Genomic DNA, 13,818 nt, shown 5'->3' on the forward strand with positions numbered 1-13,818 from the left:
GATTTTGGTGCTCAAGAATAATTTTTTTTTTTTTATCATTATCATGTTGAAAACCATGAAAGATTTTTTAGAATTATTTGAAGAATAAAAAGAACAGCATTTATTTGAAATACAATTTTTTTCTAACATTATACATTTCTTTGCTGTAATTTTTGATCAATTTAATGTCATTCCTGAATAAAAAAATAATAATTTCTTTCAAAAAACAACACTTTTTACTTCAGAATTCAAATTTCCTGATAATTTACTCACCCCCATGTCATCCAAGATGTTTATGTCTTTCTTTCTTCAGTTGAAAAGAAATGAATGTTTTTCAGGAAAACATTCCAGGATTTTTTCTTCATGGGATTCAATAGGGTTCAACAGGTTGAAGGTCCAAATGTCAGTTTTAGTGCAGCTTCAAAGGGCTCTACACGATCCCAGCCGAGGAATAAGGGTCTAATCTAGCGAAACGATCGATCATTTTCAAAAAAAAAAAACCCATTTATAAATTTTTTAACCACAAATGCTTGTCTTGCACTAGTTCTGCGATGCGCCACGCATTACGTAATCAGGTTGGGAAGGTGACTACGTCACGTGTTCGCAGAGCTAGTGCAAGATGAGCATTTGTGGTTAGAAAGTATATAATTAATTTTTTGTTTTAGAAAATGACCGATCGTTTCACTAGATAAGACCTTTATTCCCTGGCTGGGATCGTGTAGAGCGATTTAAAGCTGCACTGAAACTGACATTTTGAAATTCCACCTGTTGTACCCCAGTGAAGTCCACTATATATATCTTTTCGACTGAAGGAAGAAAGACATAAACATCTTGGATGACATGGTGGTGAGTAAATTATCAGAAAAATTTTAATTCTGAAGTGAACTAATCCTTAAATAGTGTATACTGTAAGATTTTTTCACACATTTGTACAATAAACAAATATTTATCCATAATAATGCAATAGAAAGGACGTCATTAATACTGTTGTGAAGTGAATGTGGTTTGCTGATCTTATCTAATAGTATCTTCAGGTCTGATAGGAGGCGAAAGCATAACAGTGGGGTGTAGGCTGCCCGTGTAGTGGGATTCAAAGCAGATGCCCTTTCCCCTGGAAGGCCCCTCCTCTTGTAGCCACACAGATCACAGGAGTTCCCTCTCAGGCCCGTCAGACCCCTCACGCTCTAACATTTACTCTAAATTACCAAGCTTCAAAGTGCACTGTATGTACCCAGACTGCAATGATTTAGTCATAGATCCTGAAAAAAACCACGAGGATTCAATTTCGCTGTGGAATTTTGCTTACATTGTGATTAATGTATGCGATTTATTCAGTAAGCTGATCTAAATCTAATTTAGGTTTTAATAGGGTCTTTGCCAATAATTGCACTTTTGCAGCAACTCTGAATAAATGATACAATCAGCAAATGTCAAACTGTATTTGCATTTCAGCTGTATTAATTGTCTTGGGTTTTCTCCATATTGTGACTCTTTGTTCTTAAGCAGACATGTTTTCACTGCAACACTGATGAATGAACATGTACGAACAACTTTTTCCTTTTACTTAAAGTACAGTCAAATGAAACTCTCTCAACCTTTATGTATAGGGTGGACCATGACATTTCAGTTACAGACAACGTACTCATGTAAGTGCAGTGGGTGTGATTGTACAAGAACAGTGACTCAGCTTCAAGCAAACTGGAGTGACAAATCTTGACCAAACTTTTTTTTTTTTTTTTTTGGCACTTTTTGACAATATAATAATTCTACTCACTTTTCAAAACTTATTCAAAAAACGTATTCAATGTTATTAATATAGATAAATAGTAGCCTAATGTAATAATAATAATAATAATAATAATTTTGTGACTCATTAATTACTACATTAATATCGTTTGGTCTCACGAAATTGAATTTGGGTGGTTTTATATGAGAATTCAGCATCCTCTAGTGGGATTATAACAGTATTACATAACCTCTATTTATCTAATAAAACTCTCTAATAAAATAATTTTAAATTATATTTAAATTATATTATAGAAAAGCATCTTCTGTTGGAATCTGGCATACAAATTCCCCCTTAGTGATCATTAAAAAAAATATAGTAATAATAGTAATTACAAACGACTGTGATTGGTCAATCTCAACAGCGCTGTGAAAAATAACGCACCACGTGACAACACCGCCCTCGTCAGCAGCGGCTCTAAACAGCAATTTACAAATGAATAATGACACTGTAAATATATATGAAGCAAACAAATATATTTATAAAGATATTTAAAATATTCTATATGTTCTTTCTATTTGTATGGGATGTGTGGATCAATGTGCTTAATATGACCAGCAGGTGTCGCACAACATAAACAAATAAGGAATAATAATAGGAACCGTTGTAGTTATTTGTACTAAGTACAACATTGGCAGAATTTACCCTCCTCAAAATATTCAAAGTAATATGGAAGAACCTTCTCTATTTCCAAAGCTATTTTACACTGAGTTTATGCGAGCATTCGGAATATCCAACTTTATATGGATAGGAATATATTAAAAAAATGTCTGTAAATGACGAAGAAGATGGACTTAAATGGGAAAACTACCGAAATATATCTGACCTCATCACAATGGCATGGACTTCCAAACATAATCAGCTCTTCCTCATCTGAGGATGAAAGTCTGTTCCAGGAGATCAGCTGATCGCAAATGATGTAATGGCAGAGATGCTCTTATTATTATTATGGTAATGATTTCAGTTCTCACTGAAACTGAATGGCAGAATTTTTAGGAGCCTCAAAAAATCTAGATGTAATTAAAAAAAGCTTACAGTACGACTAAGCCCACTACTTCTAATGATAATATTAATGATGATGATAATAACAATCACAATAATATTTATTATTATTATTATTATAGGACTGGTGATTTGTTAATTAATTTTATAATAATTATTATAATTATTGGTGGATGTATTATTAATATTTTTTATTTTTGTCGTTATTTTAGGGACTTTTACTTTGAAAGACGAACTTCCGCTGGGCGTCAAATAGATCACCGTTAGCAGCACTGGCTTCACTGCCTCAGTCATGAAATAAAGCGGCTCCTTATTGCGGCCGTAACATCCACGCTGGAGTCTTTAAATCAGTTCAGTCTTCATTTTCGTGGCTTCGCTAATTCTATAAAATACACACGTCTTGTCTCCGTGATATTGGATATTAACCCTGAAGATTTGCCGAGCTGGATGGAAGTGTAGAGCAGCACCATTGTTTTAATCAGCTCGTGAAGTTGGATCCAGCCTGAAAAGAAACTGAAAATTCAACAAATCCGCAACAGATACTTTGGGATCTCCTACCATTTAATCAACACTTTGCGATCAGATTTCGGAAATAACTGCCAGATTAGGATTTTAACGTTTTTCACAGTCGTTGACATTTAAATTCAATGTGTTTTTCTGTCTTAAAACTGATTTGTTTGGCATTTTGTAAAAGTGCTGCATTGACAAATCAGCATTTGACAGCCTAGCATTAGTATAATAGTCCTGTGTATTGCAAACATTATCTTATTTAATATTTTTTTGGATAAACACTATACGGATCTGCCTGTAGTTCAGTTTACCCAGTTGAATACGATTTTAAACCACCATTTAAATCGTTCAGGTATATATTATTTATTTGTTTTTTATTTTTAAAAAATGCAAAACGTCCATATTCAAGCAAAATGTGGTAGTTAGACTGACCCCGCCAGGCATGAATTATTTAAACCCTGCTTACTTATTAGTTGCTTGGTTTCCTGCTGGACAAAAGTCTTGACATTTGCAGTTTGACCCAGTGTGAGTGTGACAGGAATCCAGGAGGGAGTTGGCTTTGCTTTCGACTCTGTTTTTAATCCAAATAAAGCTCCAGCTGTCAAGACATCCCACTAAACTTTTCTTTTACATTATTAAAACGACAATGTTTTTACTGTGCCGTTCAAAACGCAGAAAAACAACCCATTAAGGACGATGCTGACCATTTTTGGACACGACACGCTTCAGATATCACGAATTATCCGGGACTCCGGTGACAGGCATATCTAGATGAGTTTTATTTGATGAACTCGAGGCTGTCAGTAAGCTTTTGTAACACGTCTTCTCGTGGATATATCGACATACAACATGGGCGACTCTAATTTGAACGACTCCAATGTGAAGGTGGCGGTTCGGGTCCGGCCCATGAACCGGAGAGGTGAGTTGAGTTTCAGTTCTGTCTCTTGATATCACATTACACACATACAAACTGTCTTTCAAAACCTGGTTTAGCGGTTCCTAGACGTTCGAGTCTTTTCTGTGGTGCCTTCAAAATGCTGTCTAGTTAGTCAGCTCACTTAGGTTTTGTGACACGGCCTTTAAATCTTGTGGTCAGTAATGGGGTTCGACTGAGAAAGTCCATCAGATAAGGCAATGCCAGCTGTATTCTCTATATACTGTAGGGCTCAGAACTGATGTTTTTGTGTTGGGTCACATGACCATATTGAGTTATCTATCTATCTATCTATCTATCTATCTATCTATCTATCTATCTATCTATCTATCTATCTATCTATCTATCTATCTATCTATCTATCTATCTATCTATCTATCTATCTATCTATCTATCTATCTATCTATCTATCTATCTATCTTCTTCCTTCCTTCCTTCCTTCCTTCCTTCCTTTATATTTGGGTCAGATACCATGTAATGTACTTTAACTTTTTTATTCAACATTAGGATAGTAGCCTGTTTTTGCCATTTTAATTAAATTCTTCCCTTACTAGTTCATTTTAAATGGGCTGCAATGTGACATGTACTGTATTTTTAAATATGTATACATATGTGTATATTCAAAATATGTAATTATAACAAGATGTTTGAGGTGAATTATATACACTGCTTGAAGTTTGAAGTTTTCTATGACATTGGGAAGATGATATGATAAAAATCTTTCTTTCTCTCTCCATCCGTCTATCTGATGACATTCAATTAGTGTCATAGATGCTGTACTTTTTTTCTAATCACTTTTTCTACTTCTCCAACATTATTTGCATGATTAATTGCATGCATGTCTCTCACATGAAAGGCTGGCATTAAAGCAGGTCTTGCCGTGGGAGAACATGTGTCTTGGTAAATCCACCGGAGCGTGAAATATTTGCTACATTGTAGTGACGTGGTCACGTGTCCCGCTGGAGCGTAACATTCAGTCACAAGACTCGAGCACTGATCGTGTGCTGACAGCCAGTGTGAGCTTTCCGACTCACAAATATCCTTTTGAACAATTCCCAGTCTTCATTTGTAATGTTTGAATTGTAATGTGACCTTCATTACTGTATTATTCCAAAACCAAAGATTTTTCAGACCTTATTTCTGTCCTGTGTCATATGACATGGAGAACTTTTGTTTGAAAGACTAAATGACACTTAACTTTCTGTTTTACTTGCACTCTCTCTGTCTCTCTCTCTCTTGCTCTATTTTGGACAAAGGCAGGAAGGGAGTCTGAATGGACTATTTGCCAACGTTGCATAACCGAGCAGGTTCCCATGGCCAAATGAGTTTTTGGGTCCTTCTACGAAAATGTTCATATTCAGTCCGAAGACTATGTAAAGAGACGTCACAAAACCTTTTAGGTGGATAAAGGGACCTGGAGGTTTAAAGGGTTAGTTCACCCAAAAATGAAAATTCAGTCATTAATTACTCATCCTCATGTCGTTCCACACCCGTAAGACCTTCGTTCATCTTCAGAACACAAATTAAGATATTTTTGATAAAAAAGTTGTCTTAGAGAGGCCTTCATTGCCAGCAAGATAATTAACACATTCAGATGCCCAGAAAGGTACTAAAGTTATATTTAAAATGGTTCATGTGACTACAGTGGTCGACCTTAATGTTATGAAGCGATGAGGATACTTTTGTGTGCCAAAAAAACTAAATAATGACTTTTTTCAACAATATCTAGTGATGAACGATTTCAAAACACTGCTTCATGAAGCTTTGAAGCTTTATGAATCTTTTGTTTCGAATCAGTGGTTCAGATTGCATATCAAACTGCCAAAGTCATGTGAGCTATTGAAATTTCGAAACGCAATGAAGCCTCGTTTACTGAAATCAAGTGACTTTGGTACTCCGAACCACTGATTTGAAACAAAAGATTCATGAAGCTTCAAAGCTTAAAGGGTTACTTCAGGATTTAGCATTAAGCTTTGTATTAGTAGAATACCACCAGTATTTTCGAATTACCGTGCTTTCCCCCTTCATATCAGCCCGAGATGAGAGATTTATGCATTTTTATTCTGTAAAAAAGCCTCCGATGACGCAAAAATCGTCATTTTGCGTCATCGGAGGCTTTTTTGGCCAGAGGCTTAAAACTACAGCCAGTAATAGCAAGTAGTTCGGCATTTTTTCGCCACGCCCATAACATATGCGCGTTTGAGGCATAGGTTTGAGGTTACTCACGGACATAGATCAAAGATTTTATCAAAAGTGGGTGTCACAGTTATATTTTTAAGCTTACAGTAACATTATTTTGTTATAGTCTGCACTACATCAGTGGTTCATCTCGCAAATTTATCGGTCTCTGCAGTCATCTCAACCAATACAGCAACAGGCTTTTGTGGTAACGTTAGCATAAATAGATAAATAGACTAACTCAGTTTTACAGAACAGTGGCTTTACTTTGATAACAGTCAACTTATATGCAACTTATATGTAATTGTCTATCTAACGTTACTTTGCTAAGTTTGCAGTTTTACTGCTACCTACAACACTACATATAGGCTACTGTGTTATCAGAAATAAGAGTCTAGTATCAGCGAGTCTTACCTCTAGGCGAATACGCTTAGGCCGTGTGTCCACCAGAGCGTTTTTAGCCAGCTGAAAACGCTAGGCGCTCTGCTTAAAACGTCCGTCTGTGAGCGCGCTGTGAGCCGTGAGAGCGCTTCTGCAGCGCAGCATTTTTTTTCTGTTGAGACGCTTTGTTGCTATGATACGGAATATCCATGTCACTGTTTACTTGTAAATGATTTTGCAGGAATTTGTTTCAGCCTTAGGCCGTGTGTCAATTTAGCACCATTTCGCTGTAAATGTATGAACTAATGCTGCGTTCACGTCACCTCGTATTTACCGGAATCTTGAAATGACAACACGTGACGTTATATTCGGAGCTGTTCACGTCCTTTTGGTCCTTGAACTGGGAATTATGCGTTTCCATGGCAGCACTGTCGACGCCTAAATGAATCTACCGCGGTCAGGTGGTACAGCGCGGCCACGTGGTATATCTGGGAGCTTTCAGAAAACTCCCAGGTTACAAGCTGTAATTACGAGCTCTACGAGGACGTGAACGCTTTTTACAAGCTAGAATCTCGTAACTACAGGAATTACGAGGCCACGTGAACGCACCTTAACTCACGATTGTAACCGATAGGCGTGGTTTGGGCGTGGCCTCGCAAGGGCAGCGAAACAAGTGCATTCTGGGAGTTGTTGTCTTTCATCCACATTAGTCAAAAATACATTTTCTGCCTTTTCTCAGTCTAGAAAGCTCCAAATTCAAAAATAATTTCACATTTCTACTACATAAATGACCAATTTTAAATACACATTCATCTTTCCAGGGGTGAAGTACCCCTTTAATGAAGCAGTGTTTTAAAATCGCCCATCACTAGATATTGTTAAATAAAGTCGTTATTTTGTTTTGTTTTGCATGCAAAATGTATTCTCGTTGCTTAATAACTCTCGTTTTAAATATAACTTTAGCAGCTTTCTGGGCATTGAAAGTTTTAATTATCTTGCTGTCAATGGAGGCCTCACTGAGCCATCAGATTTTATCAAAAATATCTTAATTTGTGTTCCGAAGATGAACGAAGGTCTTACGGGTGTGGAACAACATGAGTAATAAACAACAGAATATTAATTTTTGGGTGAACTAACCCTTTATCTAGTTAATGTTTTACCAGTTCCTCACATTAGTTGAGGACACCAGTTACCTCATTCCCTTCTCACATGGCAGTTTCACGTAACTAACTCAACCATGATGCGTTAATAGTTTTACTTCCATAAACTGAGGCAAATAATTATGGAAATGTGCTTCGGGGCATTGTCACAGCCTTTTGTTCACTTATGGACTTTGTGTTATTGTTCAGTTATTCTGTCAGTCTTTCCAGTTCATCGCTGTTGCCAGCATTACATGTGCTTATCTCTGACACTCATAGTGACATAATGCAGGAAATTCAGATTTTTGGAATGGCTGGATGTGGTAAATCCAGATGGGTCTCCTTATTGGACATTGGCCACCAATGCTAGGAGGAAACCAGTTGTTTCCTGCTCCAACAGGAAGTTGTTATAGCTAGTGTGGATTCGGAGTGCATCCTTTCCAAGGATTTCTGAGTCAGCTACAGATGCTTTCCACTTCCCCGTTGTTGTCAGCAGGAGATATTTGGTGCTTTCAGACATGCTTTAGCCTGCCGTCGAATTGGGTGTGTTACTATTAGGCCATGCCTTGTGTTTGTCATTAGTCAGTGCATCATAAACTTTCAGCTGACTGAACTACAGAACTTTATTTGGTATCCCATTTATTGGACAGGAAGCCGCTTTAGCAACTGTCTGCTGCTGACAGTGTTTGAGGGAATGCTGTTGCAGGTTCCTCCCGCTGTTGCTGTCAGAGGGATGACTCTGGCCAAGCTGAGAGTGAGACATGAGCCAATTCCAAGGCTCAACATTAAGGATGACCCAATGGCACATGGCCAGTGTGAAAGAGTTTCTTGCCAGTTCATGGATGTCATTTGAGCCATACTAGCTCTGTTGTCACTACATCTTTAGTGTTACAAAATAAACATGGTGGTCATACATTATCCCACTTAATACATGGCTACTTTCTAAATAAACAAATAATTTTACATGATAGTTCACCTAAAATGAAAATGATCCCATGATTTACTCACCCTCAAGCCATCCTAGGTGTTTGACTTTCTTCTTTCAGACGAATACAATCAGAGTTATATTAAATAATGCCCTGGCTTTTCCAAGATTTATAATGGCAGAGAATAGAGGATGAGATTTTGAAGCCAAAAATAATGCATCCATCCATCATAAAAGATAACCAACCTCCAGGGGGTTAATAAAGGCCTTCTGAAGTGAAGCGATGTGTTTGTGTAAGAAAAATATCCATATTTAAAAATGTACACACGTTGATTTACTTAAAGAGTAACCCCTGATGCAATGTAGGAGTATCGTAAGCTTAGATGTCTGTCTCTGTTCAAAGAAATAGGGCTGGGCAACAAACTCAAGCTCCTCTTCTCTTATAACGAAATCCTCAGACTTTTCTATATTAAAAAATTCTCATTTTATACTTCTAATTCATGACCGGTGTTTTGTTCTGCACTTCGTCAATAAGTCATGCGTTGGGTCAGAGTTCGCTCTTTCTCTGTAAATCATTGTGTACAGCCATCTGTTGGACGCTAGTTATTTTAGTTTTTAAAGTATTAAATATATATATTTTTCTTACACAAACGCATCACTTCACTTCAGAAGGCTTTTATTATCACCCTGGAGCCGTGTGGATGTCTTTTATTATGGATGGAGGCACTTATTTGGGCTTCAAAATCTCATCCTCTATTTACTGCTATATTTAATATAACTCTGACTGTGTTCATCTGAAAGAAGAAAGTCATATACACTTGGATGGCTTGAGGGTGAGTAAATCATGGGGTAATTTTCATTTTTGGGTTAACTAACTCTAATTTTATTTTAAATTATTTTAGTATGTGAGAACTGTGGAGTCAGAGATATGAAACTAGAATGGGGAAGTATGAAATCACTTATACTATTTAGTGGTTATTTATACACTAATATTTTACTGAAGATTGAAAATAAAAATCAGTAGTAAAATGAATTGTAATAGTTTTTTTTGTGACTATAATCATTTTTTTTGGGGTCTGTATATATATATATATATATATATATATATATATATATATATATATGGTTGCACGACTACTGATTTCTGCTAGTCGATTTCTTATCAAAACAATACTCGAGTTACTCAACTACTTGTGGTTCATGCTACTGTAAATGAAAAGACTTCAAATAGTTCTTATCAATAAATGTTTATTAATTCATAGCCTAATGCAGCAATTATAAGTAAACTCTCAAAACATAATTATCATATTACATATTTTAATTTTCATGTAACCATGAAAATTTTCATGTTTTCAAAGCCAAATAAACCTGTGATAACCCGGGTTGCATCAACAGACGATGATCATGTATCGACAATAGCCAGAGATATTGACAAAAGCGTCAAATATTGGCAATATTAAAGGTGCCATCGAACGTTTTTTTACAAGATGTAATAAGTCTAAGGTGTCCCCTGAATGTGTCTGTGAAGTTTCAGCTCAAAATACCCCATAGATTTTTTTAAATACATTTTTTTAACTGCCTATTTTGGGGCATCATTAAATATGAGCCGATTTATGCTGTGCGGCCCCTTTAAATGCTGACGCTCCCCGCCCACGGTGCTCGCGCTTGCCTTAAACAGTGCCTAAACAAAGTTCACACAGCTAATATAACCCTCAAATGGATCTTTACAAAGTGTTCGTCATGCATGCGTCGGATTATGTGAGTATTGTATACTGTTATATTGTTTACATTGATTATGAATGAATTTGAGGCTGTGCTCCGTGGCTAACGGCTAATGCTACACTGTTAGAGAGATTTATAAAGAATGAAGTTGTGTTTATGCATTATACAGACTGCAAGTGTTTAAAAATGAAAATAGCGACGGCTCTTGTCTCCGTGAATACAGTAAGAAACGATGGTAACTTTAACCACATTTAACAACATTAGCAACATGCTAACGAAACATTTAGAAAGACAGTTTACAAATATCACTAAAAATATCATGATATCATGGATCATGACAGTTATTATTGCCCCATCTGCCATTTTTCGCTATTGTTCTTGCTTGCTTACCTAGTCTGATGATTCAGCTGTGCACATCCAGACGTTAATACTGCCTGCCCTTGTCTAATGCCTTTCATAATGTTGGGAACATGGGCTGGCATATGCAAATATTGGGGGCGTATACCCCGACTGTTACGTAACAGTCGGTATTATGTTGAGATTCGCCTGTTCTTCAGAGGTCGTTTAAACAAATGAGATTTATATAAGAAGGAGGAAACAATGGAGTTTGAAACTCACTGTATGTCATTTCCATGTACTGAACTCTTGTTATTTGACTATGCCAAGATAAATTCAATTTTTCATTCGAGGGCACCTTTAAGAGGATTTGGCATTTCCAATTAATGTAGGCCTGTTACATTCTTCTAGTCTATTATTATTGCTATTAGATTAGGCTACTTTTATTTTTAAATTAATATTAATAAATTTGCCCCGCAATAATTTCATAGCGCATCACTGCATAGGCCTAACTGACATGCTGTCAGGATAATAAAAGATTAGGCTATTAGCTCATCTTTGAAAATGTTTTAAACATTTTATTTAGGTCTATTATACAATGAATTATAGGCCTATAATTAAAATTATTAATAGTCTATAATATTTCCTAACACTGACTGCAGTCATCAATGAAAATTAAGAGCAACTTCAAGCACCGACTTAAAAAATACAACCTGTTTAACACGAAATACTATTATTCTCATTTGTTTCACTATATACGGGCACAAGAAAAATAATGGAATAAATTAAGACAGTTATATATGGTTATCAGCATATTAGGTTGAAATTCATCTCTGAGAGAATATGGTCTGTTAATGCAGCATCAGACGGCTCCGTCACTTTTTACTCTCACTTTGAATAGCCTACTAACCGAGGTTAAGCTTTCACCGGCATAACTCTTGCGCAAAGTTTGAACGTTGCTTCTTGTGTGATATCCATTGGCTACCCTTTTGGTTTAAAACGGAAAGATTTACAATATTGTGACGTAGGCTATCTCTCTCTTTGGTTGAAGTAGTCGATCTCTCGACTAGTCTATGCAAGCCCTAATAAATAAATAAATAAATAAATAAAAATAAAAAAAAAATAAAATAAAATAAATATATATATATATATAATATATATAATATATATATATATATATATATATATAATATAATATATATATATATAATATAATATAATATACACATTGCTGATGAAAATGGATTATTGGGAATGAGTTTATTGCACTTTCACACTGAAGTCATTTCAGTTTTAGATAAATCCAGATTTGGAGCTTTTTGGTAAGCTGGCAATAATTGCTAAAATGCTATTAATAAGATTCCCATATGGCATCTAGCATGTGTAGAATCATAGCTTCAGTTTCACAGAGTGTCTCCCCTGTCAAGGGAGATATAATTTGGTTGTCCTGAAATGGCCTTTAGTGTCTGAAGGCTTGTGTCTCTAAAACTGGTATGCCCTGAACACTTTCCATAGCTGTGAGAATAGTGATGGTTAATATCAAGAAACCTCTGTGTCAGAATGCTGGTCTGAATTCAGTCCTCAAGCATCTTCCCCTGCTGTGAACCCCCTGCTATTGATTTCAGCCATTTGTTCTGCATAATCAGGATAGCTGGGAATCCAATAGGTCATAAGATTGTCTTATTAGAGTCATCTAAGGGCAGAGATGGGACAAACATATTTTGAGCAACAGTTACATAGGATCAGTTTAGTGGCTTTGGATCGTTTTTAATTTTCCAACAACCTGTTTATTTTGAGATGATAAAGCACAAAATAAAATATTTGTTTGTTTCGTATTTGTGGCTGTCTCAAAGTGTTTTTTTTTTTTTTGGTTTTTTCCCAACAGAAAAGGATCTGAACACAAAATGTGTTGTGGAAATGGAGGGGAATCAAACACATCTTTACCCAGCAAACCTGGGAAAAGATTCCAGGTAAGTTGAATTTGAAAGTCATGACTTTGTGTTCATCAAAGAATCCTGAAAAATGTATTACGGTTAACATACCACAACTGTTTTCAACATTGATGATGATGATAAATGTTTCTTGAGCACCACATTAGCATATTAGAATGATTTCTGAAGGAAATGGACTGGAGTGTATTTGGCACAGAAATACTCCATCATACGTCCAACTTTTTTTGAAACTTTTTGAAAGCCATATTTAGTGAGAATTCATCTCTTTAACAGTGTAAATAGGTCAGAATGCATGAAATGGCATTAGACCCCCCCTTTAAATGTACATAGATTTGTGTTGCAGCTCTCCTACAATAGGTTTACATACATCCAAGGTCAAAGAATTTTCTCATAATATACTTTGCACATCACCTCATTTATTAAAGAGTCTGAAAGCAGTTCAAGTTTCTCTAAAATTCAAGTCTCTCTAAACCCTGCTCTGCTCTGATTGGTCCAATGGCCCAATCTGTTGTGATTGGTCTACCACTTACAGTGCATGTCAGAAATGAATCGCCTATTACCATGAAAATCTGAATTTCAGCTCCAGAGGCTTCCTCAGCTCTTGATACATGGTGATGCAAACAGATGAAAATTGTATTTGCATAATAGGGCACTTTAAATTGTAATATTACTGTAATATATTATTGCTGTTTTTACTGTATTTTTGATCAAAGAAATACAGCCTTGGTGAGCATAAGAGACTTCTTTCAAACACATTTAATTAGAAATGTTGCTGACCGCAAACTAGAAAATTTGCTGACATTGTGGCTTTGTTCGAAATGGCATACTACTTACTATTTATGGAGTATGTAGTATGCAGACTTTCTGTATGGAAACAATACCCAATGACCTACAACTATATTTGCATATGGCTATGGTAACTGTATCCCACAATGTTTTTCGCTTGACTTGGCCATTTCCAGAGTAATGAGTGA

The 13,818-nt window shown here is 36.0% G+C and overlaps 1 protein-coding gene across 4 annotated transcripts in view; it reads left to right on the plus strand.

Annotated features, from left to right (window-relative positions):
* The first annotated feature begins 3,008 nt into the window (after positions 1–3,008).
* Positions 3,009–13,818, plus strand: part of kif13ba (kinesin family member 13Ba) — a 61,654-nt gene continuing 50,844 nt past the window's right edge. For 2 of the 4 annotated variants that reach the window (XM_048190749.1, XM_048190751.1), the window contains exons 1-2: positions 3,009–4,196; positions 12,778–12,862. In XM_048190749.1, the coding sequence (XP_048046706.1) occupies positions 4,127–4,196; positions 12,778–12,862 (155 nt within the window). In that variant the 5' untranslated portion in view covers positions 3,009–4,126. The remainder of the gene's footprint in view (positions 4,197–12,777; positions 12,863–13,818) is intronic. The other 2 variants (XM_048190752.1, XM_048190750.1) reach the window with 1 other exon arrangement.

This window comes from Megalobrama amblycephala, linkage group LG5 (genome assembly GCF_018812025.1).
Source record: "Megalobrama amblycephala isolate DHTTF-2021 linkage group LG5, ASM1881202v1, whole genome shotgun sequence".
Taxonomy (NCBI): Eukaryota; Metazoa; Chordata; class Actinopteri; order Cypriniformes; family Xenocyprididae; genus Megalobrama; species Megalobrama amblycephala.